The following is a 27,985-nucleotide window of genomic DNA, read 5'->3' as shown; positions in this document are numbered from 1 at the left end:
AAGCTCAGTTCTTTTCTACTCTAGGCACAAGGCTCGAAATTTTAAGGGAGGGGACCAGTCGATTAGATCGACCCAGTACGCAACTGGTACTTAATTTATCGATTTCGAAAGGATGAAAGGCAAAGTCGACCTCGGCGGAATTTGAATTCAGAAAGTAAATACAGACGAAATACCGCTAAGCAATTCGCCCGGCGTGCTAACGTTTCTGCCAGTTCGCCGCCTTGACCAAGCTCAGTTCTAAAAAGCAGACCTGTGAACCAAGTTTTCCAACCATGGCCATTTTCAGGCAATGTATTTTTGGTTATATTGTCCAGTGTTTCCGTTTTTAAAGATGGTTTCGAGAGAATCTGATGGTTATTCTAATCAGATTAAGAGACCATATACAGGTTCCATGCAAACTCCAGTTGTTGTTTAACCCACTAATTAAACAGTCTGATGAGGGCTATCTAGGCTAGTTATTTTTAGTTATTTTTTTTAACAGTAGGATATAATTTGAGGGAATTTGGCTGTTATTTCCAGCAAGTCGAACGACCACGTAGAGCTTCCCTTGTTACCTCGAATAAAAAAAAGTTTAATAGATTTAATTGATTTATATATTACTAATAATCTGGAAAGGAGAAAGACATACTGAGCCCGGTGGGATTTTAACTCCGACGTAAAGGGACGTAACTAAAAACTACAGGGGTGGGAAGTTCATAAATCAAAACTTATTACTCCTCCCATTTATATTCTCTTTTGCGTTATCACGTATGTATAAAGGCGGGGAAAACTATGAATATCTCATGTTGCTAAATTTGTGTGAACGAAGAAAGAAAGTTGGTACGGGAGATTTACTACCAACAATGTTCTTCTCGTACACACTCACGCACACACCCATATACATAGCTGTGTGAGTGTTACTATAGTATTATCTATTATATACCCTCTGCCGCATGTTGGCACACTCACACACATATATATATACAGAGAGAGAGAGAGAGTAAATAGGGCTGGGAATCTTAGATGTATCTGTCCTGATACGATCGGGAGCACAGCAGAGTGAAACATGGCGCTTGTTGCTCTTGGACGGAATGCTTGTTCTTGCGCTGCTAGGTTAATGAGCCGATCCTCACCAGTACTAACATCATTACAGAAATACAGGCATTTCAGCCTATCTTCTCGATCGTATTCTGGTAAGCATTGAACCGTGAAAAGCTATAGATATTGGGTTTTAAATGTCTTTTGTGGCGATTGCATGTATGGTTCGTTTGGTGAAATCCTTTACTGACCTTCACGTCTCTCTGTCTCCCTCTCTCTCTTATCGCTTTCGTATATATCAGTCGGTTATTGTATTAATTAAATAAATGTTTAAAAAGTCATAAAATATTAATAATGTGAATGGTCGTAAACTTCATAGTGTGTTTATTTTGCAGTTCGGGCTACAATATTCGTATTCCAGTTAGAGCTGTTTTGTTAATTTTTTGAATATCAAAAGAAAGAAAATAAAATGGGAAAGGACACAAATTCATTTTATGCTCATTTACTTTATAAAGCCAAAAGCTAGCTTGTATGATTCTGAAGTCTATGTACGAAACTTTTCTTCGTAGCCCCCTCCCATCCCCCCGTTTGTCAACAAAGCGAGTTTTAACGTTACAAGTCCCACGTGTTTCAAACTTGTGTAGAACATACACAAACCAGGCACGTAGCAGTGTATAAACAATGAAGTACGTTCTTTCCTTATTTTTCAATATACTTCTGAATTGCTTCCACATATTTACTGGAATGGTTTGTTTGGTTAGAGTGAGAGATTTAATATTGCCCCATTACGTTGTGACTCGAACCTTTCCGAGTTTGGATTTGCTTTTTATCCTTCCGAGGTCATCTGTATAATCTACAGTTCGATCTCATAAAATATGTCATTGTACCCCAGTTATAAATCAATACATACATGGCACACTTGTTGTATTACTCCCATTTACATGTCGCATATTAAACGAATTGAATTGAGACAAATATATATATATATATATAGATGATCCTTCGGTATTGGTCTATAGAGTGTTGGTATGGAGACACGACGTCATTCACCCTCTTTATCTATGTCATGAGGGAAAGTTGTGTTGGTGAATGACATCATGTACCAATACCGAAGGATTACCGACTCACTCATTCCTTATTTTCACGTTCTGACTGTGCAGTCAGTGAAAACAAATTAGTTATTTGCCAAACATCTCAGTACCCTGTCTTCGGTGAAGCGATAGGACAAATATATCAGCATGCGTGCCCAGCATTTTTTAAATTTTTTCCCTTATTAATTCTGATATCGAATCCACACACGCTGAAAGATATTTGTTGAAAATTTCATTTAAAAAATATCCATTTTTCTGAAAGATATGAAGAATCAAAGCCGCTCGCATGAATTTTCCTAAACTCCTCTACCCACTTCCGGGAAAAATGTTCACAATTCCGATAAAATTGGAATCTACATCATCTGAAGCTTATTTGTAGAAAATTTTCATTAAAAAGTGTCCATTTTTCTGAAAATTATGAGGAAACAAAGTCGGGGGCACACTTGTGTAATTATGCCTGGGAAAAGGCTTCAAGACAGGTAATACTATAGAGATAGTCAATCTAGTTTTACGTTTAAAATGTGTGATACAAAATTATTTGTAAAAATCATCACCAAAACGGAGAAATCCAATTTCACTATATGTTGTGACGACTATTCAGAAAGTTCTGCATAAATTTGAACTCAAAACAAAAGAAAAAAATCCTTCAAGGATGCCTCTCTTTTCAACTGAGACTTCAGCTTCTGCTATTTTTAACTTGCTATCTCCACCTCAAACCTACTTAGATTCTGTCCTTCAACTCATTGCGTCTTTATTCCACCCTTTCACCAACTAGTGACAACCCATCCTACCCTTTACAGAACTAATTCTCTGTACCTTTTTCTCCCCTTCTACTGTTGATGTTTTGAACAGTTCAAACTGAACATTAAACCACATTAACTTTACTTTGTGTTTTACTTTATTTCCTTTCAAAAGGTGTCTGGAAAGGGTTAATGAATTAAAAATGAAAACAAGTTTTTGAATAACAAAATATTTACATATAAAATATTCATATTTAGATTATTTTTCACATTAGAACTCACCCTATGAACGAAAGTTTATTTGCCTTGTTTGCAGTTCTGCTTTACATGTCAAGCAATAGTTATTTTTTATTGGTTCGCCTTGTTTCTTTCTTTTTAATGTTTTGTTATCAGTTGTTTTTACGTTTATGTGTAAATGAGAAAAGTAGAGCAGCAATAATATTTCTTAGATATTCAACTACTGGCCTATTTCCACTCTAGATCTAATAACTTTCAATAGTAACTGACTTTATTTGCTTATATAAGTAAAATGATGTAAACAAACATGAAAATATTTGAAAGTTACCCTCATTTAGAGACCACATATTGTGGTTGTAGGAGGGACTTCATTCAATTAGCTATGGTTTTTCATGTTTCTCGCCTGAGTGAAAAATATGCACATACACACAGGTGCTGGCATGGCTGTGTAGTAAGAAGCTTGGTTCCCGACTACATGGTTCTGGGTTCAGTCCCACTGCGTGGCACCTTGTGCAAGTGTTTACAGGCCAACCAAAGCCATGTGAGTGGATTTGTTTGACAGAAACTGAAAAGAAGCCCATCACATATGTGTGTGTATGTATTTATTTGTCTTTGTCCCCCCCCCCACACACACACATCGCTTGACAACTGAAGTTGGTGTGTTTACATCCCCGTAACTTAGCTGTTTGGCAAAAGAGACCAATAGATTAAGTACCAGGCTTACAAAGAATAACTCCTGTGGCCGATTTCTTCAACTAAAACCCTTTAAGACACTACCCCATTATGGCTGCAGTCAAATGACTAAAACTAGTAAAAGAATAAAGCCCTTACAGTGCCAGATTAACCTAATTAAATAGAATAAGCTTATGCTTAAGGGATCCAGAGAAAGGAGGTACCACAGAAATGGTTTATGGCACAAAAGAAATCACTTTAAATTTGCTAAAATAGTATTCAGGATGCCTTATCTCTACTAAGTATAGAAGCAGATGTGTTATGTAAGATTAATGTTGATCTGATCAAAGACTTTGCAATTACAAAAAGTAGGAGGAAACTTTCAAATTTAAATAGTGAAAGTATACAAAAATAAACATTATTTTCCATCTTACTGTTTTCTTTCATTTAGAAAAATAAAATTTTATTTTATGGTTTGTATTTTGAATTCATTCTTTTTGCCTACTGAGTGGATTGGAGCAACATGAAATAAAGTGTCTTGTTCAAGGACATGACGTGCCACTGGAAATTGAACTCTTGACCTTATGAGCACGAGCCAAATACCCTAATCACTAAGCCACGTGCCTTCACTTAGTTGGCAAAAATGAGTAGTTACTGTATTGGCCGGCCATGTTGCATTCTGTGTCATGCTGAATCTCCCTGAGAACTACATTAAGGGTACACACATCTGTGGAGTGCTCAGCCACTTAATTTCACAAGCAGGCTGTTCTGTTGGTCAGAACAGAGATCAATAGATCAGAGCAGCTGGAACCCTCGTTGTAACTGATGGAGTGCATTTAAAAAAATTTTTTTAAGTTATATATATATATATATATATATATATATGGAGGTACCAAAATCCAATAAGTGCTTAGGGCCTCTGGCTTTTAATCTGCCTCTACATACTTTCATGACAAGCCTCTGTGCAGTTTTCTTCTACCAAATTCTCTTCACAATGAATTGGTTGACTTGAGGCTATGATACAAAATACTTGCCCCAATATGCCATGTAGTGTGGTTTAAGTGCAGAAATGTCTGGTTGTGAAGCAAACTTCTTTATCAACACAACCACTGAGTTAAAAGATTACCCTTTATAAACTGAGGGCCTGTTGAAGTAGGTTTGACTAAAAGTAATCAATGACAGCTACTAAACCAACATCTGCTATAAAATTGTGATGAGCTGAACAGAGACCTACTCTCATTTCTTTCCTTACCATATTTTTAAAGAAATGTACAATTTTGTATGACATTTAAAAAAAATTCATTTTGAAAATAATTGACAATGTTAATGGATTTGAACTACCATTTATTGTGGTTCTTTCATTATTAAACTGGAGTTTGGAACATAATTTAGCAAAGTATTCTGAAGTAATATTATGATGTAAGCAATTTTAAATATGTTGGATTGGTATTAAAAGGATTAAATCTCTGCTGCTGTAGTAATTAATATTGAGAATGTGTGGCTTGGCTCTAGATAAATGATTTTTTACCTCCTGAAATGAGTTAATTTTAATACATTTAAATGTATATAGCACTAAAAATCTAACTAGAAATAAATATACAGTGAGGGAAAAAAAATTATTTAATCCACTAACTGAAAATATTTTCACTGGGAAACAACCCTGGACATGTTTTAGTCTTAATCTGACTTTGTCAGTGAAGTGTGTGTGCTTCTCTCTGTTTCTTAGTTTTTAGAATAGGTACACAACCTCTGCATGTCTTAAGAAGTAACATCAAAAAGATTTGGCATGAGGAAGGGCATCTCATAAAATGTTGCCTCTAGAGACCCTGCACAAGCCATGCTGGCATGGATCATCATCATCATCATCATCATCGTTTAACGTCCGCTTTCCATGCTAGCATGGGTTGGACGATTTGACTGAGGACTGGTGAAACCGGATGGCAACACCAGGCTCCAAGTGATTATATATATATATATATATATATATATCATTCACCCATGGCAGTGGGTCAGCATTTAATTACTCATGAGCATTTCTAGGATTCATTACTAATTCCATTCTCACCCAAATTCAATGCAGTTTTTTTTTAACAAAAATGGTCCATTGACTTTGAGTCAAAATATCTTAAGTAATATTGAAAACTATACAACAGTTGTGTTCAAATGAACCACATGGTGCAAACCTTGTCAAAAAATATTAGATACATAATAGTCTTTTCATTTTAAGATATTTATTGTTATAATGTATTAGATGTCATAGGTAGTTTAGCTTAATGGTACAGAGAGCTTAACAGGAGTTTCAGAGGTGTTGGGTTCAATTCTCTGTAATGGCTTGCTTAGCCCCTTCTTTTTTATTCTGTTTTTCTAAGGGTATATAGCTGATCTTCTAAGCCAGTGGTTCTTAACTTGGGTTCGATCAAACCCTAGGGGTTCATTGAGTCAGTTTCGGGTTCAGCAGGGATCAAAATACACACAGTATAGCCTGGTTCACATTAGCAATGGTGGACTATTTTTGTCGGCTGCCGACAATTTGGCAACACAACTTTACTTCACCATGTTAGATTACAGAGATTTAGTTGCATAGTAAAAATTTGTTACACAAAATAAATTTCCATGATAAGCTAGTTTATTAAAAGATAAATTACAATAACAGTATAAAATTTAATTTTAGAATATTAATTTATAAATAAATAAAAAAAATTTTTAAGTTTTGAACAAAGCAAAAAATTGGCCCAGGCTTGTGTGTGTATGTCCCCTCGATCCTTTCAGCCCACTCGTATTATTTGTGACGTCATTGGCTGCAGCTGATCATGCCACATCGCTTGGCTTTGATATCTGTGCTGCAGGGAACTTGGTGCGCTCAGTAGTCCACTTGTGGCTGTTGTGATTGGACATCATTTGTGATTTTCTTTTAATCTTTTAAACCCTTTATACTATGTTGAAAAAACAGAAAGTGGTTGAACGAATACATACAGTATGACATCACATCTATAACGGAACGTGATGGGACTTAGCATCCTCAATGCATGATTTGCAATGCCAAGTTGAGCAATTCTAGTCTAGCACCGGCAAAACTAAAAGAACACTTCCTAAAGCTGCATGGAGATGGGAAATACAAGAACACAACACTTGCTGAATTCAAGGTGAAACAAGTCAGATTCAATGAAAATGTTACTCTGCCTGTTCTTGGCTTTGTACTCATCAACAAACTGATCCTCACAGCATTGTACGAAGTTGCGTACCTGATCGCAAAGCAGGGCAGACCACACACCATTGGCAAAACACTCGTAAAACCAGCTGCTTTGAAGATGGCAAATATGCTGGGAAAAGCTGCTGAAGATAAGTTATCCCAAATTCCTCTTTAAAATAACACTATCAGCAGCAGAATGTATGATGTGAGCGATGACATCTTGGTTCAAGTAGTTGCAGATCTGATTTCAAACCCAGCAAAATTCAACCTCCAACTTGACAAGACCACCAATGTTTTGAATCTGAGCCAGCTTCTTGTATTCATGCGCTATGTGAAAGACAACATGATAAAGGAAGATTTTATTTATTTTGTAAGCCTCTTACAACAAAAACCAAGGTAGCTGATGTGAAGAAACTCATGGATAGCTTCTTCAGAGACAATGGGCTTTCATGGAATATGATTTCTGCAGTTTGTTCGGACAGAACTCCAGCCATGCTGAGATGACACTCTGGTTTTGGAGTGGTGGTGAAATCCGATGCACCACACATCATTGTTACATATTGTGTTCTACACAAGCATGAATTGGTAACAAAAATCTTGCCTCCAAAACTGGCAGAAGTATTAAAACTTGTAGTTGAATTTGTGAACTACATGTGAAATAGTACTGTGAAGCACTGCATCTTCAAAGAGCTGTGTAATGAAATGGGCTCTGAATTCGAGGTACTTCTATACCATTCTAACGTTTGGTGGTTATCCCAGGAAAGGTGCTGAATTTTATTTTTGCTATGCATGTAGAATTAGCCCTGTTTTTGCGAGAGTACCAACATTGTCATGTAGATTGCTTCAAAAGTTCTGAGTTCATTCTCATTTTAGCATACATGGCTGATATTTTTGATGCTCTCAGTCTTCTCAATAATTTTATTTTCGTAACAAAACTCATTATCTAATAATTTTAAATCATAGATCTTGTGTTATTAGATTAACCTCATATAGAATATATGTGATTCAAAAGAGTAAAAGATCGTAAAAAAAGAAAAGGAAAGTCTACATTATCAGATATCAAAAGTATTTTTCTGTTTACATTTTAGGAGAAAATAAAAATTAAAAAAACCAAAGCTAATGAACAAATTGTGTGCAAAATGTAGAAATGACTAGCATTTTTTTTTAAACCTTTAGCATTTAATCCAGCCATATCCAGCCCAGATATTCTATCTGTTTTATGTTAAAACTGATGAAATCCTACCCTACAATGTTATTCTAAAAATAAACAATCACAACATTGAAATTTTGAAGCTGTGAGATAATGCATGATTAATTCAAAACAATGTGAATATATAAGCATCACATTTGACAATAATCTGAATGCTAAAGGGTTAAAAAAACTTAGGAGTTCTAATACATTGTCAATTTTGCTTAAATTGCTATTATGTGATTTTTTAAATATATAAATTTGTAATATCAAATTTTTAATGTGGAAACTTGCAGGCAATTAATCTTTTCACTAAAATTGAAAATGAATAGCTTGAATATTTTAATTTAAACTTTTATGTAAAAATAAAAAATATAAAAGGGCATTTATTACTATTTTAGTTTTCTAAATTCTAACTAAAGCAGGATTATTTTTTAAGCTTTTTCTCCTTGTCCTGTCCTTTTCCAGGTTCAATGCATAAGAATATTCTAGCACTCTGTGTTCACATTTTTCATTCTTTTACTGCTTGTTCTGTACTTATCCAGATTCAATACTTAGGAATATTTTAGAATTCTGTGCCTGCACTTTTCATTCTGTTATTGCTTGTTGTGTACTTTTCCAGTTATGATACTTAAGAATATTTTAAGATTCTGCACCTGCATTTTTCTCATTCTGTCTCGCTCTCTCTCTCTCTCTCCCACTTTATCTCGATCTATCTTCCTTCTGATTTCCTATAAAATATATTTCTGCCTGAACAAATCAGTCATTGTTTTCTTCGCTACATAACAATTACTTCATGCTTGGCATTGAATATATATATTCATTTTTTGTCAACAGATTTTGATCTAGCAACATTAATATCAGTAATTACATTTGGTTGACAACAAAAGAGACAAGTGCTCAATTTCCACAAGTCTTTTTTTAAATTCTGTATTCCATGTTTATTTTTTCCTTTTTTTTTTTCTTTAGAGAGATTTTATAACAAGTCCCATGAATGGATTTCCATTAGTAATGGTGTTGGAACAATCGGGATTTCTGATTATGCTCAGGTAAGAAACATTACATATAATTCCAAACATTTTTATAGCTGAGTTTTATATTTGCATTAAAATCATTTTAATGCCATATATGGCTGTGCTGGCATGTGGTAAGAAGTTTGCTTCCTTACCACATGATTCCAGTTCAGTCCCACTGTGTGACACCTTGGACAAGTCTCTTCTACTATAGCCTTGGGCCAACCAAAGCCTTGTGAGTGGATTTCATATACAGAAACTGAAAGAAGCCCGTTGTGTGTGTGTGTGTGTGTGTGTGTATTTGCATCTGTATTTTTGTCACCCACCACCACTTCGGTGTTGGTTTGTTTATGACCCTGTAAATTAGTGGTTCAGCAAAAGAGGCCAATAGAATAAATACGATTCTTAAAAAGGTAAATACTGAGGTTGATTTGTTCAACTACAAATTTTCATGTCAGTGCCCAAGCATGGCCACAATCTAATGACAAAAGCAAGCAAAAGATAAAAGATATATATCATCATCATCATTTAATGTCTATTGTCTGTGCTAGTATGGGTTTGAGATATATATATATATATATATATATATATACATATATATACATTGTCACAGATTGGCTGACCGAATATTCTAAGATTTTTTAATTCTATCTACTATTAATTTGCTGTTTCATTAAAATTATGTTTCACAAAGACCCCAAAAGAATTATTTCTCTCCCCCTCGTGTCTATCATAACACCGGCATTGTCTCTCTCTCTTTCGATAACCACTCTCAATCACTCTCTCTCTCTCTCTCTCTTTCTCTCTCCTTCTTTCAATAACCACTCGCTTCTTCAATCACTTACCTCCTCCTCCACCATCCCACTCTATATGAACTTGCTCTCCCATATTCCTACCACATTTCAATAACTCCGCCAAAAGAATACAGCCAGAAGATGTTGCTCAGATAAGGAATCTTGTTTTTTCTTCAACTCAGTACATCTATCACCTCTATTTCAGCGCAGATCATAATCCCCTCTTAGTTCTGTACGCATAGTTTTCGTCTTCTGTCTTAAAAACAAACTCAAGTTCACACAAATACCCTATCGTCACTCATTCATTCATTCATCTATTTATTTTTGTCACATCGTCAATTAGTCATTTCTCTAATTTTGTCACAGATTGGCTGACCGTATATTCTAAGATTTTTACATTCTATCTACTATTAATGTTATTCCTAACACCAGTATTGCTGTTTTGTGGTGCAAAAACCCTCCCACCCTCACCACCAGTTCCGGAACTCCCTATCCCCTGACATCCTTCGGCTGTCTCCCATGAACACTTCTAAAGGCTGAATGCCATCCCCACTCCTACTTAGGGTCTATTCCTTATGTAAGGTTATGATCATATAGCACATAAAAATGATGGTGTAGTGTATGCAGGTTGAAGGCTATTGTTTGTTTATGAATTCTGCTAAATGTGAACTTCCTTTTCAGGTACATGATGCTGCTGTCCTCCATCCCAGGGTCACACGGGCCCACACGTCCCACACCCTCAGTGTTGGCACACTCAATGTGGGTACACTGAAAGATAGGTCTGGTGAGATTGTTGAGATGCTTGAGCAGAGACGTGTAGATTTGTGCTGCGTCCAAGAAGTAAGGTGAAGAGGAAATTCTGCTAGGTTCCTCACAGGTAGAGAACATAGGTATTAGATTTTCTGGGCAGGGAACACTGACGGGGTCAGGGGCATGGGTATACTTCTTGCAGAGAAATGGGTTGATAAGGTAATCGAGGTAGTCATTCTGCGATAGAATACTTAAGATTAGATTAGTGCTACATTGTGGGTTAGCAACCATTATCTTGGCCTGTGCCCCTCAACCAGGGCTACCTGATGGGCAGAAAGACCGATTTTATGACATCCTCTTGCTGACTACCTCGTTGACGAATGACAGGGACCTTCTCTTTTTGACTTCTTGTATATATATATATATTACAGAGATGTACTTGCATAGCAAGTGACCTGATCTAACTGTTTTTGTGTGCTTCTTAAAGTATGAAATTTGTAGAACAGAAAAATAAATGCTAATGTTTTATAAATACAAGGAAGAGTTTTATTCATCAAAGTATGCACCCATATTGTCAATACACTTTTGTCATTTAAGCGGTAGCTTGTCCAGCCCAGAACTGTAAAAGCCTGGCAATCTAGAGTCAATAAAATCTTGAAAGGCCTGTTTTACAGCATTGTCGGAATTAAAAATTTATCCAAATTCTAGAAGTGGTAGTCAGTGGGGGCAAGATCAAGTGAGTATGGTGGATGATGAAGAACTTCCAACTCCAACTCCTATAGTTTCACCAGTGTCATTTTTGCAATGTGTGGTCTGGCATTGTCTTGCAATAAAATAGGAGTAGATCTGTTGACTAATCTAGGCTGTGTTTTTGTAAGTTTTTGCATCATTTGGTCCAGTTGGCCGCAGTATACTTCAACCGTGATTGATGAGCCAGGTTTAATGAAATCATAATGGATCACACCTGCGCCAGATCACCAAACACACACCATTAGCTTCTTTTGATGAATTTTGCTTTTTGGACTGTGTTTTGGTGGCTCATCTTTGTCCAGCCATTGTGCTGAACATTTATTGTTGTTGTATTGGATCCATTTCTCATCACATGTTACAATTTAATTTAAAAAATGATTCATTTTTGTGACAAGAAAGTAGCATAATGCAGGCTTCCAAATGTTGTTTCTGATTTTCATTGAGTTCATGTGGAACTTTTTCACTTTACCTATTTGAACTAGGTGAGTCAATATTGTTTGCTTGCTAATACTAAACAACAACGATAATTCATGGGCACTTTGAGATGGATCTGACTAGACGGCTTTCAGTTCATTATCCACCTTTGTTTCTGGTCAACTGTGTTGCTCATTTGAGAGGTCAAAGTTACCAGAATGAAATTTTGCAAACCAATTTGATACTGTCTGCTGTGTAATAACATTAGAATGAAATACTCCATTAATACTCCGAGCTGTGTGTGATATTGTATTTCCAAGAAAGAACTCATTTGAAAACTGTATGAATATCCGACTTATCCATCTCTAAACAAAAATAGCAAAAAAACATTTATAAATACTTTATAAAGCGCAAAATGAGTTACAATAAAGAAATAGATGTGTCAGCTTCTAACGAAAAATAAAGGTTGTCAAAATATAATAATGGCGCAAAATGAGCAGCTGTCAAAGTTTACCAGATACCGTACTAAAAATTTCATACTTGACAACCTAATGTATATATATATATATATATATATATATATATATATATATGAAAAAGTGCCTGTGTGGTACCATGTAAAAGTGTCTGTGCAGTGCCACATAAGAACAACCAGCACACTCTGTAAAGGCATTAGTGTTTGGAAGGGCATCCAGCCATAGGAACCATGAAAGGCTTGGTTGGAGGCCCAATGTTCCGAGTTCTCTTACAGGGCTTAGAAAAACTAAACGACTGCTGTACAAGTGTGTGAATCTGAACGGAATATATTGAATAAAGACATAATTAACTGATTCCCCTGTATTTTCTTTTACCCAAAGCCAGGAACTTTTCAGCACCCCCTCGTGTGTGTGTGTGTGTACACAAACAGTGAAAAGAATAGCAGAAAGAATAAAGTAATTTTGGTACAATGCCAGCAATTTTGGGGACGGGGGATAGTCAAATAGACCCCAGCACTCAACTTGAACTTATTTTATCAACCCCAAAAGGATGAAAGGCAATATCAACCTTGGTGGAATTTGAACTCGGAATGTTAAATGAAATGCCACTAAGCATTTTGCCTAGCATGCTACTGATTCTGTTACCTCATTGTGTTAGAACAACGTAGTATTACTGTGAAGCGTGGAGTTTCTGACATTCCAAGATTATATAAAAGTATATTATGTACACACACACACTTATGTATGTGCATGTATATGTAATCATACATATGTATATTTGTATATATGTTTGTATCATCCTTTATCAAGGTTTTTAAATGTCTGGCAACATGAATAACAATGATGAAGCAGTATTTACCTTTATGGCATTGTACTTCAATTGGCTGAATAGTTTTCATTGGTTGATATTTAATACACACAATAATATTCTGTGGTATTCAGTCACCAAAACTAAATTTATACAAAGGTAATGCTTTATAGATAGCAAATTAACATAACATGGAAAGCAGACGTTAAACGATGATGATGATGATGATGATGATGATAGTAGTAATAAATTTAGTGTTTAAAAAAATGAGATTTTAGTATATAGGATGTGAGCCACACTTCTGCTAATTCACTACCTTCTTAAATGCCTGGCTATATATATATATATATATATATATATATATAATAGTTTCTTGCATTCTGAGCTCAATTCCTGCCATGGTCATGTTAGCTCTATTCTCCTGCATGTTGATAAAGTGCCAATCTAGAATGATTGACAGGGGGATTCATTAAAACGCTGGACAGGATGTTTTATACTACTTGTTTTGGATCTTTGCATTTGCATTCTTTGTTCAAATTGCACCATGGTCTGTTTGGGTGGTTGATGTAATCTGTCTCCTGGTTTAACACCAACACTTGTCTCTTGGGTGCTTTAACCCTTTGCACAAGACATATTTCCCTGACATCCATGCATCATATATGATACACATTTCCAATTGTTTTTTTTTTTTGGTCACCAAAGTAACTTGGTACTTATAAAAGGAAAGCTTTATATTACTCATAATGTATGAAACAAGGGCTAACTAAAAGTCTGAAAACGAGCATGGATGTTTAGGGCAAACTTTTGAAAAGGCTTTGGACTGGCAAAGGGTTAAGCCCACTCATGTTACAAGCATTCGGGGTTGGCCTCTGGTTTGAGGATAACATTCCTTTCTCCCACCAATCTCCAGAGGCCCTGAAAAGGGTTAGGGGCACTACCCTTTCTCCAGACTAAATGATTAAAAATTTTAGATTTAGTATTTAAGAAGTGGGAAAGAGATATAGTAAGGTTGTTTATATACTTGTAGAAGATTAATACTTTGAAGTGCTTTACATGCATTAGTGCAGTATACAATGCAAGTAGCCTAGGGAAAGTGTTCATTGACACTGCAAGCTTGAAACTTTTCATGAACCAGTGAGGGGATCTATATAGTTGCTATGTCTGATAGAAAACTCTCTTACCTCGTGCTCTGCCATCATAGAATAAACAAACACCCTGGATAATGTTGAGTTAGGTCTGAATAAAAGGCAAGATCACACCTTGATCATAAGTCTGCTCGATCAAGACTGACTTGGGATTAAGATCACAACACTCCAAAGTAGCATGCTATAAGTAGAAACAGTGGAAGATCAGATTATTCTTTGCGTTGCCTCAATTATGGTTTGTGTTGTTGTAACAATACAAAGAAACAAAAAATTCTATACAAGCTATAGGTGTGGCTGTGTGGTAAGAAGCTTACTTCCCAACCACATGATTCCAGGTTCAGTACCACTGTGTGGCACCATGAGCAAGTGTCTTCTACTATAGCCTCAGGCTGATCAAGGCTTTGCAGTGGATTTGGTAGATGGAAACTGATGGAAACCCATCATATATATGTGTGTCTGTGTTTATCCCCCGCCACCATCTGACAACCAGTGTTAGTGTGTTTATAAGTCCTGGAGTCAATTCGTTTGACTAAAAAACCCTTCAAGGTGGTGCCCCAACATGGCCGCAGTTAAATGACTGAAACAGGTAAAAGATAGAAGACACTCATTGAATTTCGTTCAATTTAGGGTTTAAAAAAAACCTATATGGTACACTAATGTGATCAGCCACATTTAGCCCCCACTCCAAGTTTAATAGTAACAGTAAACCATTCTCTGAACAATGGATATTTTGTGTATGAAAAGGTGAGTTATGAAGAATGCATCATTTTTGTAATAATATATAATATTAATGACCTGATGTTAATGATATTCTATTATAGCCTAGGCTCACTTAATCAGGTTGCATCTCATCCATGCTAAAGGCACCTATGCTGGTGACAGGCTAAAGTACCTGTACCAGTGACACACAAAAAGGCACCTGTGCCAGTGACACATTAAAGACACCCAGTACACTATGGAGTAGTTGGCATTAAGAAGGACATCCAGCCGTGGAAACCAAACCAAAACAAACTGCAGCCTGGTGCAGTTCTCCAGCTTACTAGCTCCAGTCAAACCATTTGATCTAGTGGTTCTCAGCTAGGGTCCATATAAGAGTTTTGGGGGTTCACACAACAAAATAGTAAATTGGGGATTCACAGTAGTATTTTAAGGGCCCTTTGGACACGAAACTCGACTTGCGAAGACCTGTTGGGGCAAGCGAAAGCGAAATCGTGATGGTACCTGTGCCCAGTGTCGCCTTTCTGGCACTTGTGTCGTGGCATGTGTAAGGACTTTCGAGCGAGATCGTTGCCAGTGCCGCTGAACTGGCTCCTGTGCAGGTGGCACGTAAAATACACCATTTTGAGCGTGGCCATTGCCATTACCACCTGACTGGCCTTCGTGCCGGTGGCACGTAAAAGCACCCACTACACTCTATGAGTGGTTGACGTTAGGAAGGGGCATCCAGCTGTAGAAACTCTGCCAAATCAGATTGGAGCCTAGTGTTGCGATCTGGTTCACCAGTCCTCAGTCAAATCGTCCAACCCATGCTAGCATGGAAAGCAGACGTTAAACGATGATGTATGTATTGCAAGAAACAGTTAGGTTTCTTTCTCTAATATTTTACATGGTTCAACCTCCACAAGTTTATGTGTGGAAAACAAAATAGGAATTTTTGAAGAAGTTTCTATAAATCTAGCTCCGTTGGATGTGTAATGTCAATGTGAATACCCGTCAGAGTGTAAGTATCTTGAGAGAAAAGCTGAACATTAGAAGCATCAGTTGTGGTGTGCAAGAGAGACGATTGCGCTGGTATGAACATGTGGTGAGAATGGATGAGGATAGCTGCGTGAAAAAGTGCCACACCCTAACAGTTGAGGGAACCCATGGAAGAGGTAGGCTCAGGAAGACCTGGGCTGAGGTGGTGAGGCAAGACCTTCGTACATTGGGCCTCACCGAGGCGATGACTACTGACCGAGACCTTTGGAAATGTGCTGTGCGTGAGAAGACCCGGCAAGCCAAGTAAGATCGTTGCCAGTGCCCCTGGACTGGTTCTTGTGCGGGTGGCACATGAGATGCACCATTTTGAGCGTGGCCGTTGCCAGTACCGCCTGACTGGCTCCCGTAGGATTTTCGAGCGAGATCGTTGCCAGTGCCCCTGGACTGGCTTGTGCGGGTGGCACATAAAAGACACCATTTCGAGCGTGGCCGTTTTCGTGCGGGTGACACGTAAAAGCACCCACTACACTCTGAGTGGTTGGCGTTAGGAAGGGCATCCAGCTGTAGAAACTCTGCCAAATTAGACTGGAGCCTGGTGTTGCCATCCGGTTTCACCAGTCCTCAGTCAAATCGTTCAACCCATGCTAGCATGGAAAGCGGACGTTAAACGATGATGATGATGATGATGAAATGGCTATGGGGATCCACCAGGATAAAATAGGAATCAGAGGGGTACATAGTTAAAAAAAAATGGTTGAGAACTGCTAGTCTAACCCATGCCAGACTGGAAAAGAGATGTTAAAAGATGATGATGATCACTGATATATTATTAACCTTTCATCACAGTCTTTTTCAATGATTATCTGTCAGTCTTGCTTGTCACACTTAACTTTTTAAAAATAACTGTATCCTTCTAGCACCTTACCAAGTTCTTCTGCTTTAAAACAGCAGCTCTTTGGGGCTGCTCTCTTTGCTTCTTTATGTATTTATTTATTAAATTGAGGATAGAAAGCAGGTAATTGAAAGATATAAAAATTGACCAGTCTGTATCTTATTTACTTTATATATAGTTACTAAAGATACCAAATGGATATAGTATTGATCTAGCAGCTCAAAGACTTGGATTCAAATCCACTGAAATGTATAATTGGGAAAATTACATCAGTTATTTTACACATTGTTAATGATATGTGTTTCAATGAACTGGAACTGCAAAGTAAACAATCACCCAAAGATTCAAATATCCTGCTTTGAGAAATAATGAAACATTTCAGCAAAAGAAATCCAGAACTTTGAGTTTCCAAGCCAAAAGCTTATCCACTTGGGTATTGCCTGTTTTGTATTTTTTGAACTTACATCTTTTCTTTGTCTTTCTAACAGGATGCTATTGGTGAAATAGTTTTTGTATCGTTACCCGACATTGGTACAGAGTTAAAGATAGGACGTAAGTTTGTTATGCATTTTTATTTCTGCTATAATCTTATCAAATGTAGAGGAGAATGTTTAGATTTTGGTAAGTCCACAACAATCTGATTATACCTGCTTCATATCACTTGTATGAAGTATTTATAATACTTGTACCATTGAGAGCTATATGAAGGTTAAAAATCACATTTACTTCACCACAAAAGTCTTAACCTTTAAGCACACTACAGTTTCTCCAGAATTGTTTCCCCTACCACTGCCCTGTTGCTGCAGGGGAGAAAACTCATACAGTGACGTGATGCACCTACAGTGTGCAAGAAGTTAAAATTCATACTTACAAAGAATTGGTAATGGAAGACAGACTCTTCCACTGTATCCTATCTGTGACACTAGTAGAGGCATAGCAAACTGGAATTGAATATGCTTTATCATTATTATTTATGTCTATATCTTCATGCTAGTATATATTATACAGATCTACAATTCAGTTTCCTTTTTATGTCTTGATTCTGCATACTGTTTCATAAGCTAGAAGTTGAAATTTAAAAAGCAGTATTCTGCATACAATTACAATTCATACCAAAAAATACTATTTTCACTGAAACACAGATAATTTACAAAAATGCAATAAATAAACTTGTAAATTGCTAAATTTACAAGTCAGTTGGTAAAATGAGGATGGAAGTTATATATCTGCAGTGAATAGGTAAATTGATATGGGTACTGCTTGAATTAGTGCATGTGTCTGCATATGTTTGCATAAGTGGTAGCTTACAAAATGTAACATTGTTTATGACAAGGGTCTTACCGACCTCCTTCTACAAATGTTGATGTACACCAAAGTTTGTTAATATCTGGCATTCTTCTGTATATTAATAATCTACTTGTTGTCACGTCTAATAATACATACTTCTGTATAAATGATATTACACTTCAATCTTAACTTAATCCTTCTGCACATGTCATCCACTTGTAATTTGAATAATTCATGCCAATAATAAGTAGACTTGTAGACTTCATGGGCAGATACCTTACAACTTTCTTTGAAATGAGATGTATCAATCTAGTCTCAGGCTATAGCACAAGGATTTGATCAGTGTTCATATGAAATAAACAGCTTTATATTTCAAGCTCTCTAGTCTTTAGTAATGTTGCCTCAATTGCTAGACATCACAATTTCAGATGATCTCTCAGAATCAAGAAAAATCTCTGTCCAGATCAGGTGGTGTCCCTCTATAAAGCCTAGAGACACATTCATCATCATCATCATCATCATCATCGCTTTCCATGCTGGCATAGGTTGGATGGTTTGACTGAGGACTGGCAAGCCAGGAGGCTGCACCAGGCTCCGATCTAATCTGGCAAGGTTTCTACAGCTGGATGCCCTTCCTAACACCAACCACTCCGAGAGTGTAGTGGGTGCTTTTTATGTGCCACCAGCACAGGGGCCAGTCAAGTGGCACTGGTATCGACCATGTTCAAATAGTGCTTTTTACTATTTTAGGCCTATGTTTCCACATGGAAGATTGCAAACAAATATTGCCATTTTTATGGGTTTTTATGACAAAACAAGGGTAACATGCACTCGGTCATGAATGCATATACACACACATACAATGGACTTCTTCCAGTTTCCATTTATGTTTACCACAAGATATTGGTCAACCCATTACTATGGTTGAGGACAGCAGCTAACAGCATCCACACCATGAAAGCAGACTCCAAACTGTAGATCTGAAGTGAATCTTCTACCACACAGTAATTAATGCCTGTAGATGTGATAACAATTTCATTTCTGTAATTGAATACTTCTGCCACATTGCTTCATACATACATACATATATATATAGGTAAGGTAAAAGTTAGAGGCAATACTTGACAATTGTAAGCACCTGTGTATGCCAGCTCGTGGTTGAGGTGAAAGAATAAATTGTAAATGCAAAAAATAACAACAAAAACACAAAGGATTCTGCGGTACACGTGTTTCAAGCTTTATATCAGTGTATAATTGACAATACAAAGCTATCTTCAGCTACAAAAGTATTTCTCTCCCAAGAAATTATATCACATCGGCGTTAAAGGAGGAAGAAAGGTGTGATATAAGAGGTGAAGTTCCTTTCGGTATTTTGCATTGTACTATACCTCGTAGAATTCTCCATCTACACATAATTTCCTCGGTACTCCAAAAACCGTCCATACCTTGCCATGATTCAGTGTGTAGTGTTAAGTTGGTGGTTAAGAACAATATAATAAAATGACAAGAACGAAATAACAATATAAAATAAAATGGGAATATAAAATCCTGTTTACGAATCGTTCGGAATTTATTTTGCGCGATTCTTGCGAAGAATGCACGGTGCCAAGTGGGCCACTTTTGGTAAGCAGAACTGGTGATGTGGGATTAATAAAATGGGAATATAAAATCCTGTTTATATTCCCATTTTATTTTATATTGTTATTTCGTTCTTGTCATTTTATTATATTGTTCTTAACCACCAACTTAACACTACACACTGAATCGTGGCAAGGTATGGATGGTTTTTGGAGTACCAAGGAAATTATGTGTAGATGGAGAATTCTACGAGGTATAGTACAATGCAAAATACCGAAAGGAACTTCACCTTTTATATCACACCTTTCTTCCTCCTTTAACGCCGATGTGATATAATTTCTTGGGAGAGAAATACTTTTGCGGCTGAAGATAGCTTTGTATTGTCAATTATACACTGCTATAAAGCTTGAAACACGTGTACCGCAGAATCCTTTGTGTTTTTGTTGTTATTTTTTGCATTTATAATTTATATATATATATATATATATATATATATATATATATATATATATATATATATATATATATATACAGTAGTGTCAGTGCCAAGCAGTGTTTAAGCATAAGTGAATTTTAGGTTAGTTTGTGATATAGTTCAACTTCTAAAGGCAAATTCGCTGCAGTTACTGTGGAGAAAAAATTCTCTCTTATAATAAAAAGTGTAAAACACCATGTATGTATGTGTGTGTATATACGTGTATATATAAGAAGAATCAGATATGTGATGGTTGTTCTTGTCTAAGTATTTTCAGGATAGATTTTTTTTCACTTGTCTTCACTCTCTTTATTTAATCAATGTAGAGCAGATTCCAGCTGTTCAATGGTACCTTTACTAAAGATGCAGGAACTGAGTTAGTACTTCTGTGTAGCCAAACATTTCCAACAATAGATTGACAAAGATGCTCATGCACGTGTGAAGTTAGACAATTAAGAATTGCTTTCTTCAATCATAACCATTGTGTTTTCAGAAGTTAATTATAATGAAGATAAAACTGGGATTTAGACATCTGATTCTTATTTCTGCTCTATCTGTACTATCATTAATCTTATCAAACTATGCTTTTGTGACATTGAGTGTATTCCATTACGAGCATATGTTACTGATTATTTATTATATGATCGTTTGTTAATTTCATTCTATTTTTTATTCTTTTATAGAGCAGTGTGGTGAGATCGAAAGTGTGAAATCTGTGAGTGAACTTTATAGTCCCATGTCTGGAATGGTTACAGAAACCAACTCAGTTGTGATTGATGAACCAAGTCAAATCAATGCATCTCCTTTTGAAAATGGTAACAAATTTTTAGTATGAAACACTTTTTTTCCCTTAGCCTTTCAACAAGTTATTGATATAGAACATTTCTCATTCTATTCTTAAACCTTTTGACTGTTTCTAACTTTTGCTCATATATAAAATCCATCTGTTCTCTCACAATAAACTTAAGAACAAACATGATTTGTAAGGACTAACTTCTTTGTGAAAATTCTTTCTCAGCTCCCAAAATGTTTTTATTTTTAACTCCTGTTTTCAATTGTCTCATTCTCAGTCAAAATAATTCTTTGATAGTGCTGGATTTTGCCAAAGTTCTGCTTAATCCTTTTATTACCAAACTGCTTGAAAATTTTGTTGGCTTATAACATCAAACTGTCCCAAATAACCTATTCATATTTAAGTGAGAATTTCAATGCAAATCTTATTACTGCATTTGTGAAAACAGGTGGCTTCATTTGATAAACAGTTGCTTAACAGAGTAATAGTTGCACTCTCTGATTTGGGGGATACTTTTTCCTATGTCGTAAAGGTTACTCTATCTGTAACATTATGATGGATACCAGTTTTACATTCACAAATAGTGATTCAGAATTTGGAAGAAAATTCAGAAAATTCAAATGAAGTATGCTACAAATTTCATTTTTATGTCTTCAATTATTCCAAATAACTGTAGAAACAAACTGTTATGCCGTATATAAATGAAAACTATATATATATATATGTGTATATATATATATATATATATATATATATATATAGGCGCAGGAGTGGCTGTGTGGTAAGTAGCTTGCTTACCAACCACATGGTTCCGGGTTCAGTCCCACTGCGTGGCACCTTGGGCAAGTGTCTTCTACTATAACCTCAGGCCGACCAAAGCCTTGTGAGTGGATTTGGTAGACGGAAACTGGAAGAAGTCCGTCGTATATATATGTATGTGTCTGTGTTTGTCTACCCCCCCCCCCCCCGCCAGCATCGCTTGACAACCGATCCTGGTGTGTTCACGTCCCTGTAACTTAGTGGTTTGGCAAAAAGTGACCCGATAGAATAAGTACTAGGCTTACAAAGAATAAGTCCTGGGGTCGATTTGATTCGACTAAAGGCGGTGCTCCAGCATGGCCGCAGTCAAATGACTGAAACAAGTAAAAGAGTAAAAGAGTATATATATATATATATATATATATATATATGTATGTATATATATGTATGTATATATATGTATGTATATATATGTATGTATATATATGTATGTATGTATATATATGTATGTATATATATGTATGTATATATATGTATGTATATGTATGTATGTATATGTATGTATGTATATGTATGTATCTATATGTATGTATATATATATATGTATTTATGTATGTATGTATATATATGTATGTATAAATATGTATGTATGTAAGGTTGCCAAGAATTTATATCTCTCATCGAAGGTCGGTAGCTATCGGACGCTGACGAAGGGAAATAACCCTGAAACCCGGGTCCGTTCGTGCTACGATCACGATGAGAGGGATAACTTCCCTTGGCAAAACAAACAGGACACAGTAGTGTGTCGATAAGCCAGCTGGAGGAGATGTCCTCCTGGGGCTAAAGCAACAGTAACATCCACCCCTAGGGGTCAGCCACACTTAAGTGGCAATACACTTCACTTTATATATATATATATATATATATATATATATATATATGTGTATAGATATATATTGAATAAAACAAGATGCAAGAACTGAGTATCCTGGGCAAGCTAACTGACATCATAGTCTTCTTCCAGCCATTTTCTGCATAAGGTGGTAAGTAGCTTGCTTACCAACTACATGGTTTCGGGTTCAGTCCCACTGCATGGCACCTTGGGCTAGTATCTTCTACTATAGCCTCGGGCTGACCAAAGCCTTGTGAGTGGATTTGGTAGACAGAAACTGAAAGAAACCCGTCGTGTGTGTGTGTATATATATATATATATATATATATATATATATATATATATGGGTGTGTAGATGACAACTTGACAACCGATGCTGGTGTGTTTACGTCCCCGTAACTTACCGGTTCAGCAAAAGAGATCGATAGAATAAGTCCTGGGGTCGATTTGCTCGACTAAAGGCGGTGCTCCAGCATGGCCACAGTCAAATGACTGAAACAAGTAAGAGAGTATATGTGTGTGTATTCTTTTAGTCTTTCACTTGTTGCAGTCATTTGGCTGCAGCCATGCTGGAGCACCACCTTAAGGGATTTTAGTCGAACAAATGGAGGGGGGGGGGGCAAACACAGACACAAACATATATATATATATATATATAGATATAACGGGCTTCTTTCAGTTTCCATCCACCAAATCCATTCCGAGGCTGTAGTACAAGGATTTGATCAGTGTCATACAGTGGGACTGAACCTGGAACTATGTGGTTGGAAAGCAAGCTTCTTACCATACAGCCGTGTCTGCATGTATATATAGCGGTCCCCTACATATCTTGGGGAAATTACGGCAATTTTAGTTGTAAATATTATGGACATTGGGAAAGTGGTGAGGGTTACAAACACTGGAGTATAGATGACCCTTTTAGCAACCAGTAGGGTTTTGAAATTATATCAGTATTTGTATATATGAGACACTAGCAATACGCTATTAAATGTGTAAGAAAATTATGATACCTTAGAGACCACCCCCTCAGTTTACTGAAGGCTAATATAAGATATATTACAAACCAGGGAGACAACTATTGACTGAAGATATTGATGGGATATAAAGGGCTGATACATTTTCAGTAGTATAATATACCAGGCAAATCCACAAAATGAAGGATTAGAGTTTAGAAGATTTGTGTGGCAAGTACTGAGTACTACTGTATATTAGTGTGCAACCAGATGAAAATGGCACACCTTGATTATATGGATGGAATAGACAGGATGAATCAAATGATGAGTTATTGACTGGTTAGTATATTGTAAATATGAGTATTGTGAATGTGTTTTTATGATATACCAAAATAAGAGGGGCTCAAAAGCAATAACTGTTGGGAGAAAGGTAAAAATTCTGCTGGTGGGATATTCCTCTGAATTCAGTTGATTTATATAAGACAGGAAAAAATCCATGCTTGCAAAAAATACTTGACTTCAAAAACAAACATTAGTGACAGGGTTACTATTTGACCATAGAATACTGCCTTTATATGCCTTGTCCAACTGGTTCCATTATGAGAAAAGTGGATGTAAAAACGACAATGGTGATGGCAGTGGAAGAGGAGGACAAAGATGATCTGTAAGCTACAGAACCTTTTATCAGTCACTGAACTATATTTATTGACTTGTACAACACTGTCGATGTGTTTCTGCAGTATGATGCTGTGCAAGAATATTTATAGGTGCAGGCATGGCTGTGTGGTAAGAAGCTTGCTTCCCAACCACATGATTCTGGGTTCATTCCCACTGTGTGGCATCTTGGGCAAGTATCTTCTACTATAGCCTGAGACCAACTACAGCCTTGTGCATAGATCTGGTTGACTGAAACTGAAAGGAGCTTGTCATATATATGTGTGTGTGTATATATATATAAATTGTAAATCCAAAACAAAAATATAACAACAAAACTACAAAGGATTCCACAGTACACGTGTTTCAAGCTCTACATGTGTATAATATAATATAATATAACATAATATAATATAACATAATATAATATGTGTATAATCTACAATGTAAAGCTATCCTCAGCCGCAAAATTCTCTCTCTCCCAGGAAATTATACCATCTCGACGTTGAAGTAGGAAGAAATGTGTGATGTAAGAGGTGAAGATCCTTTCGGTATTCTGTATAGTACTATATCTGGTATAATTCTCCACCCGGACATAATCTCTCCGGTCCTCCGAAAACCTTCCATACCTTGTCACGATTACTGAATCGTCGCAAGGTATGGAAGGTTTTTGAAGGACCGGAGAGATTATGTCCGGGTGGAGAATTATACCAGATATAGTACTATACAGAATACCGAAAGGATCTTCACCTCTTACATCACACATTTCTTCCTACTTCAACGTCGAGATGGTATAATTTCCTGGGAGAGAGAGAATTTTGCGGCTGAGGATAGCTTTACATTGTAGATTATACACATATTATATTATGTTATATTATATTATATTATACACATGTAGAGCTTGAAACACGGGTACCGCGGAATCCTTTGTAGTTTTGTTGTTATTTTTTTGTTTTGGATTTACAATTTATTCTTTCACCGCAACCACTAGCTGGAATACACAGGTGCTTACAATTGTCAAGTATTACCTCTAAATTTCAATTTACCTACGTATATATATATATATATATATATATATATGCATATATATTATTTATATTATTATTTGATTGAATACCATGCATCCATTTCCAAGTAAGTTTGTCTTAATCTTTTTGATGCGACTCTACCTTATACTGTTCTCTCCGCTATCATTTTCTCTCTCATCCTTTTTTTTTTCCCCTTCACTGTTTTCTATCTTTCTTTTCCTCACATGATCATCTTTCTTTTCTTTCAGGGCTGTCCTAGAGATTGAACGTATCCTATCTATCTTTCTCTCTCTTCTATCTTTTCTCTTGTCAAAGAAAGTATTTCTCCCGACATTCACTATTTTCCTCTCGTTCTGGTCTAACGACCCTCCATGTTTGTTTTCGTTGGGTTTCCTTGTATGTCTCTACTGTCCTGTTTTTGTTACTGACTTTGACCCTCCACAAATCCCAAATTTTATTTTGGCTTTTGTGGGAGCAACTGCCTTCGAAGACTCATATTGTCATTCAGTGCTTGAAATGAGGAGTAGATAGGCAGCTGACAGCTGATGAAGGGTTGTTCTTTATGTTAATTGTCCTGTTTTCCATTTGTTTCTCTCATTGATTGTGTATTCAACTCATTTGTTGTATTTCATGTTGTTTACAGTTTGTTTCATATAAGTACTAGGTTTAAAAAATAAGTCTTGGATTCGATTTGTTCAACTAAAACCTTTCAAGGCAGTGCCCCAGCATGGCCACAGTAAAAGATGGGAGATATGTAGAAAATCTGCAATCCTACTTTTGGATAAATTTTGAGTTTCAGTCTTCTCATGTTGTTCAATCTCAGATCAGTTCTGATTGAGCAGACATACAATCAAAATGTTCCAGTCATGGCTATCCCTTCTTAATTTCAGGCAATGCATCTAAGATTCTATTTCCTTTTTTTGTGATGGTAAGATTTGGCTTGAAGGAAATTTGGTTGCTATTTGAAGCATATTGATTAACCCTTTCATTACTGTATTTATTATGAGATGCTCTGTGTTTCTTTCAATTACTTTAAATATAACAAAGAATTTAGTAAAATAACTTAGTTATCATTCAGCTAGTGTTAGGAACATAAATTGTGATTAAGGTTTGGTAGAAGATTTTAATTCAGAACTTATGAAAACAAGACATTTGCACTCAGAGCCAGAACTGGTTTCAGCCGGGCTGGTAATGAAAGGGTTAACCATGATGAGACTTCCTTGTTAGTTTGTTCTTCAGTTGTTTGATAAAATAAATACTATCAATATTTCAACAATTCATTTGATTATACTGCTTGCATTTTCCTTACAAAATTTATAAAGGAGAGACGCACGGGATGTTACAGAATTCATACATTTTCTCAATGGCATTAGTTGTTGAAAGGATTTGTATCTGTCAACTATATGACACTACATCTTTGACAAAGGAGACCTCAGTGTCCCTGTCGGCATAACTGAATATAGTTGTTGTGTGTTTGTGGAGAGAGAGAGAGAGTTTACTCGTGAAGGCAGCATTAGTTAGTATACAACTGCTTTTGTTACCTTGCTCAAATCCTCTCCTACATTCCGTCTGATTTTTCTCTCTTGTTATCTTTCATCCACTTCATATTCTGAAAGAGATAACCTTCAACACTCAACTAGGTTACCTACTTAAGATCTTATTCAAATTGGTTTCTTCAACTCTTTCCTCCTCACCAGCACCACTGTGCGCGCGCACACACTCCTGATTCAATGAAGAAGTCTCCACATGGTTGTTTGACCCTTTAAAATAGCAGTCAAATCTCTCTCAAATTACATCTCATTGTCTTGGAAAAGGATATATTTGATATGATCTTTGGTTCCTTGCACATAGGATAAAGATGAGATTGTTACAGCTGATCAGAAGTTTGCCTGATCAAGGCTACTTGAGGTTAAACAAAAATCTACTGGTGTTCTAAATATCTTTCATTGTTCTCACTTTAAATTCTGCAGGAATCCTCCACATAATTTTTAATCATATACTGATGGGTATCCTTAGTTATGTGTTGACTGAACTAGCTGGGGAACAAAAATGTAGAAAGAAAAAAATTAAAAGATTACCAAGACTTCATTTATATGCATAAGAAAAAGATGAAATGCAAAGTCAGCCCTCTTCTATTTCATTACCTCTAAAGTGGTGAAATATTTCCTTACATAAGACACAAAGCCAGAAGTTTGTGGGGAAGGGACAATTATATTTCCCTGATTCTTGACTTGTACTTCAATTTATTGACCTTGGATTGATTAGAAGCAAGGTTAACTTCAGCATAACATAAAATAGCAGTGCATTTTGTGATTTAGTCATATGATGTGATATATTATGAAGATAGTGTAGGGAAAATACTAAATTTGTTTTTAATGTTCTTACTCCTTTTATGATTTCAGGGTGGTTGATGAAGATTGAGGTGAGTGACAAAAGTGAATCAAATGAGTTGATGTCAGAAACTGCCTACCAAGAATTCTTAACAACATTTGAACACTAAGAGGAATAAAGAACTCAAGAGAATAAGGAACTCAGGGACATCAGAATAGAGTTGCTGTAATTTCAGTCATGTTATTTGTTCATCTTGATTATTATATTGTGTATCTGTAATCCGGAATGTTCTATGCAGAATTATTTTAAAATGAACCTTATAATATGACTTTTAAGTATTAAACAAAATTATAAGAAAA

At 36.1% G+C, this 27,985-nt stretch overlaps 2 protein-coding genes across 2 annotated transcripts in view; one reads left to right on the top strand and one right to left on the bottom strand.

The window, feature by feature from the left end:
• Positions 1–3,228, bottom strand: part of LOC106881933 (outer dynein arm-docking complex subunit 3) — a 58,879-nt gene extending 55,651 nt beyond the window's left edge. Inside the window, exon 1 of the mRNA XM_089357046.1 lies at positions 3,131–3,228. The gene's annotated coding sequence lies outside the window, so the exon portion shown is untranslated. The remainder of the gene's footprint in view (positions 1–3,130) is intronic.
• Positions 157–27,985, top strand: LOC106871511 (uncharacterized). The gene is made up of 5 exons (XM_014918011.3): positions 157–1,172; positions 9,106–9,185; positions 17,365–17,428; positions 20,900–21,031; positions 27,698–27,985. The coding sequence occupies exons 1-5, from the start codon at positions 1,046–1,048 to the stop codon at positions 27,793–27,795; spliced, it is 501 nt and encodes a 166-aa protein (XP_014773497.1). The 5' UTR covers positions 157–1,045; the 3' UTR covers positions 27,796–27,985.

The sequence above is a fragment of the Octopus bimaculoides genome, chromosome 1, assembly GCF_046866305.1.
Source record: "Octopus bimaculoides isolate indiv1 chromosome 1, ASM4686630v1, whole genome shotgun sequence".
NCBI lineage: Eukaryota > Metazoa > Mollusca > Cephalopoda > Octopoda > Octopodidae > Octopus > Octopus bimaculoides.
Note: the sequence above shows the minus strand (reverse complement) of the source record. Positions and strands in the feature narration are given on the sequence as shown.